Source organism: Centruroides sculpturatus, unplaced genomic scaffold, assembly GCF_000671375.1.
Source record: "Centruroides sculpturatus isolate CEXI.00-Female unplaced genomic scaffold, Cexi_2.0 scaffold330, whole genome shotgun sequence".
Taxonomy (NCBI): domain Eukaryota; kingdom Metazoa; phylum Arthropoda; class Arachnida; order Scorpiones; family Buthidae; genus Centruroides; species Centruroides sculpturatus.
In genome coordinates this window covers 268,213-274,212 of record NW_019384592.1, presented here as the reverse complement: position 1 = coordinate 274,212, position 6,000 = coordinate 268,213, and the positions used below count along the sequence as shown (strand labels likewise).

Below are 6,000 nucleotides of genomic sequence, written 5' to 3'. Positions count from 1 at the left end.
TTGTTGTTGTTGTATGCAGTTTCCAGCAAACTTTAATTAATTTTTTTCTATTTGTGAAAATTTCTACGTTATTTAAAGGTAATTTTTATTATAGGCCTATAGACCTTACACAGCATTATTAATATGATTTTGGAGGTTACAGAACTTTAAAATTACTTTAAAAAATGGAAAATAATTATATCATTTGATTTCAAGATATTTTGTATACCTTAAAAATAATTAATTCTATCCCGGGATTTCCCGGGACAAGCAAAAGACCGGGAAATGAGAAACCCTAGTGTCAGTGGCTCTAAGCGGCAATATATAAAAGGCCCTTCATCCACAAATAGTAATAAGTTTAAAAGTGTAAGGCCTCTAAATGAAGCCTGTATCATGAGACTAAACTACACCTTGTTTTAGCTTTTGTGTAATTCCGATCCTGATTTATAGCTCGAATTAGTCTAGCTGTGGCCCTAAACTAATAATATATAAGAGGCTCTTCCTCTATACCAAATAATAATTAATTTAAACCACGTAAAGACTAGAGTATGACCAGGTCCGGATTTACACAAACTAAACTTGTTACAGCTTAGGGACTCATATTTTTTACACGTATTATCATTTGGTGGAGAAGAAGGGCCCATTATACGTAATAGCTCAGGTCCACAATGAGTCTAAGTCCATCCCATTTATTTAGCTCGTGTATAAATCCGACCCTGCTTTAGATGATGGTTTATGTCTGTATGTATGACGTTTCCACAATAGAATAAGGGCTATTAAAGTCACTTGTTTGACAACCAAGATGGCATTTTGTAGCTTCCGCACTCAAAAATACGTTTTATATTGATATGGGTGGAAGTAATCTGTCAGTTTTCTACTCAATTTGGGAGGAGTTTCGTTGTAAATAATCTTTAATGATAAGTTTAGATACGAGTAGATCTTCTACGAGATAGAAAGGGATCATTTATCGTTTCACTTGTTAATTTATTTTTTAAACGTAAAATTAAGTTCAATAACCTAAATATTATTTATTAATCTTCTAGGATAATTTTTCATTACTTTATTTGATAAAAATCTTCCTTAGTCTTTATCTGAGATTCATATAAACGATATTTTTACAGTCAATCGACTGCGATTCCATTTTGAATTTTTTAAAAATAAAAAAGAAATTATAAAAATTTGATGGATACGTTCCTGTTTTGTAAGAAACCTCATAAATCTTGAATTGCTCTAATACTCATGAAATTGATAAGTATAAAATGCCTTCAATAGCCCTTATTTTATGTAGTAAATTGTCATGGAATAGCAATTATTCTACTTCATTTTCTAACAATAAATTTCACTCTTNTTAATCTCAATATTTAATGGGTTTTATTTATTTTTTACATTGCTTCTATGCAAGATGATCTTCTTACGTAAGGATCTTACGCGCCGTTTACAATATTTAAATTTTAATTTTTAAATAATTATAAATTTTAGATGTTTGTGATAAATTATTGGCATTTAAATCTGCTATAAAATTATAAATTAATATTTTAAAACGCGTACATTAAGTACACTGTGCTTAATTCAATACAATAAGGATAACATATCTTAAATATTATTATTATTTTTAAAAATAAAATTTATTTTTTAAAGAGAAAAAAATGATTTAACCCAGTTTATTTATAAATATATCTTTAATAAAATTCCATAAATTATCCAGGATCTTGCTAACCTCTAACGCTACGTCAGAATCCAAGCTTCCATTCAAGCGTTGTTACTATACTACAATGCGGCGAGCTAGAAACGAAGGGAAATTTCTTGGACAATTGGGGAAATTTCCCACACAAATACTAGGCGTATGCTTTTTATTTACAGGAGGCATCCAAGCAAACTACTAAACCAGCAAACTTTATGGTATCGTTAAATGGACGTATTGTATCAGTAATAAATGGGTTTCTTGTAATGTGGGACGTGTGGTATCGCTTGCGAACGTACTGTTACGTGTGCAGGATTCTGGTTAGCTGTGCCCGGTTCGTTTGTCTTGACCTTCGCCCTGTATCCAAATTCGTCTGCTACATATTCCACAATGCGATATATCCCGTATGCATCTGTATATCCGTAGGATCCAACTACTCTTCCCTTTCCATCGCTGGTCTCTTTACGGAACTGTTGATTCCCATACGAATCTTGCACGTCGTATCCAAAATCGTAAGGTTTGGGAGCGTACTGAAAGTAAAATTAGTGTTACTTTAGTCTGAAGTATATAATCCTGTTTTTAAACCTTAAATTTACCACTTTTAACTGATTTTAATCGTGAATTTTGAGTATTGCTCTGATTAAAAATTTATAATATATTTAGGGATATAATTATATTTAGAAACTTTTCGAATTTTTGCAATTTTTTAAAGGTTTTATAATGGGAGAATCGTGTGCTGTTTTCATGCTACTATCCTCAGGGATGCCAATGAGGATGGTAGCTCAGCAGTGCCCTCATGAATGCCATGAGGGCACTGTTGAGCACGGACAAAATCGAATTGTTTCCATTTAATGGGTTATTGTTCACACTTCTTAAAGTAAAAACATTTTAATTATTATCAAACCTTTACATCTAATAACTAACAAATTCCAAAAATTTCTCTTTAGTTCTTTATATTTTTAACTTTCTACGTTATCGGTTGTCTTCCCAGTTTCTAAAATAGCATCAAATGCACGAAAGGTCATTATCTACAATATTTATAGCTTTAAAAAGCGCAAAGAATAGCCCATTAAGTCATACAGAAGAATGTTTTCTCAGTTCGTGAGCCACAAATTATACTAAATCTGACAGCCCTATATAAAAATCCCGATAAGTCTATAGAATTATAAGGGAAAGTAATAATGTGTGACCGAATGTAGAGCCTTTCTCCTATGAAAAACAATATAAAAAAGTAAAAATAAGGAAGAGAAAGCTTAAAAATTGTAAGTATCCGCCCAATTTCACTTCCCTTTCTTTAGTTAAGTGTCTCAAAAGGATAACAAATTATCAATTAGCGACGAAATTGCCCAATTACGGTCCTGATTAGAGCCTTTCTTGTTTATTAAACAATTATTTCATCACAATGGTGTCCTCAATCGTCGGTTCCTTATTCTTTTTATCATCCGACGTCACGCACCATTCCTCAGGATATCGTCACGATATTATTATATCATTAATGTAATTCCCCTTATAGATAGACGTGATTATTATTAATTATACTTAACCTGAATATTTTTAGAAAAAATTTAAATAATGCTAATGATTTAAAAGAGGGGGAAATGTTTACAAAAGAAACGTTTAGTCGATTATTATACATGGAAAAAAAAGAACAAAAATGAATTCCTTTGTTTACAGTTCGTTAACCATACTCACTATTTCGGTAGAAAGAGGGAAAATTTGGGTTTTTTTTTTATATCAGATCTCCTGTATTTTGTACAATATTAAAGTATTATTGTTGTATTTTTTATCTACGGAAGAACTTTTCTTAGAACAACATCTTAAGCCATTATTTTTAAGAGGTTTTGTAGATTTAAAAAAAAGACAGAGAACCGCCCAATTAGGTCAAAAAGTTTTTCGTGGGACATTCTTTAAGGTTGTTGACTGAAAATAAAGTTAAGGGAAAAAAATAATACTTTCTCTCTTCCATCACCCCTGTTTTCCCTCTCGCATACAAGCTCAAAAATTCCTTAATTCTACCAAAACAGTCGTAATAAAAATCAGATTTATACTCACGTAACTGGGATCGTGATACGGGCCTGGTGCAACGTAACCTCCAGAAACGACGACCACAAATAATATTAAAACTCCATATACCTGTATATATATATACGAAAAAATTGTTATAGATCCTTTTAAGTATAGGATAAGAGGAAGAGAAACAGAATCGTACCTCCTTCATCTTTGCGAGCTGAAACGATGCTTTCAGGAAAATCACCATCCACTCTCCATATATATATACCCGTCCTTGCAGGAAAGGGTTAAATTTACACCTCATTGTTTTTATAGGTCATCATGATAGGCTTGGTCGTACCTATGGTCCCACTCTCGTGTATTTCACGTGGCATACGGACCACACCTGACGTAATGATGGTGCTCTAGACAGGAGATATCTCTGCGCACCACCCTTCTGCCTACATTTGAAGTTCGGAGGTTGCATCACTGGAGCGTGGCAAATTTTTATCTTATTGTTTTACATCTCTAAATCGGTAGAGATTAAAGTATTTTTTTTTGTATTTTATACTTTGTTTTGCTTCTTAGGATGAGCTGAAAAAGGATCTTTCTCATGATCTATACTCTTGATATAAAAGTAAGGCTGTCTGAAAACTGACCAGTCTTGATCGATCATGATCTTTCAGTATTTTCTTTACGGAATGGAATGACCGATCGTGATCGATTAGAAACTTTATACACAGCCAAAACAGTATATATATATATATATATATATATATATGATAAGTCGTCTTTGACTTTTACCCTTTTTACATTATTCCTATCCAACACTTTATATATTTTACACTATTACGAATTTATCTATCTGTCTACAGTATTTATTTATTTACAATTATAATTCTGTTTATGGTGAAGAAAGGAAGAGAATTAAGGGATGAGAAAGAGGATAAAAAAAGAGAAGAGAAGGTCCTAGTTTAAAATTAAAAAAAACAAACAAAAACAAACTTAAATATTAGTTTTATCAAACCTCTGAATAACGGCCACCGAGAAATATAAAGAATGGCCGTTATTTGGAGGTTTTTTTGTATGTATTTTTATTTAAAAAACAGTAAAAATTTCATGTTTACAGGTGTCTTTTATTAGAAGTTTGATTATATAAATTAAAGAAGAAAATTTATGCTTAAAATTTAAAGGAAATTTATTAATTTAATAAATTATAAACATAAATTTAATTAATTTGATTATTGATAAACACAATACACTTGTGAGTGGTTAAGAAAAAATGTAATAAAAAATTAAATTTCGTTTATATTGTATCCATTTATCATTGTCGAGTTATTAAATATAATTATGAGATAATTAATNCTGATTTATAAATGATATAGAATTATGAATCAAATAATCATTCCTACACGTTGCTTAGAGTCCCGTGAATCCATTTTAAATTAAATTTAGATTTTATTAAATTTAAATTTAAAATTTACTGAAAGCCGACGTGTACCTTTCCTATCGAACTTGAATTCCTGTCGATAAGATTTAGATACCGATCGAATTTTTCCTGAATTCTTTTTTAGTAAAATAGATTGTAATTTCGATTCACATGCTACTTGAATCTAAGCATTACTTATAATATCAAAATCATTTATCGTAACATGAAATTAGAACCAGTAAATTACATCCGAGAACTCAACGACGAGTGGTGTATATTTAATTCTAGAACAGGAGGAAATCAGTTGATAAATTTACTTCACACAATAAACTATCGCCGTTTTTAGATGCTAAATTAAGTTTAATCTTGATGATAAATTATAACGAGCATTCCTAGCATTGTTCTATAATGAGAATCAGAAGAAAAAAAAAACAATGTCTTCATAACATAGTTACAGATAAGCCGCATTACTTTGAATATAAGACGCACCCCCAAGTTTAAAAATAACGTTTTCCAGGGAAAACATTACAAGTTAATTACATATCTACTTCGAATTTAAGGCTCAAAACGGATTCAAGTACAGAAATACACAAAAGAAAAAGTGCGCGTTATATACGGTAATTTGCGTACAAACACTGTAAATGGATGGAAATTTATTTATAATTATAAAAATACTGAACTAAATTCGTAAAGTAAGTACAATTATGTTTTTTATTTAAACTGATTTATAGAAATTTTGATTAAAAATTGGATGCTCTTCCGCATTCTTCGTGTGGTGTGTCCAGAGAGCGTGTCTTGTCCACAACACTAAATTACTCGTAGTTACAGAAGCCGGGTGGACTAATCACTATGATTTCTATCTTGTTTTTTTCCTATATATTATTATTATTATTCAAGAAATGGACTTCGAATAAGCGTTTTT

The 6,000-nt window shown here is 30.8% G+C and overlaps 1 protein-coding gene across 1 annotated transcript in view; it reads right to left on the bottom strand.

The window, feature by feature from the left end:
- Positions 1-1,902: 1,902 nt before the first annotated feature.
- LOC111624796 overlaps positions 1,903-6,000 on the bottom strand; it is a 48,598-nt gene continuing 44,500 nt past the window's right edge. Inside the window, exon 10 of the mRNA XM_023367747.1 lies at positions 1,903-2,190. Coding sequence (XP_023223515.1) covers positions 1,903-2,190 — 288 coding nt within the window. The remainder of the gene's footprint in view (positions 2,191-6,000) is intronic.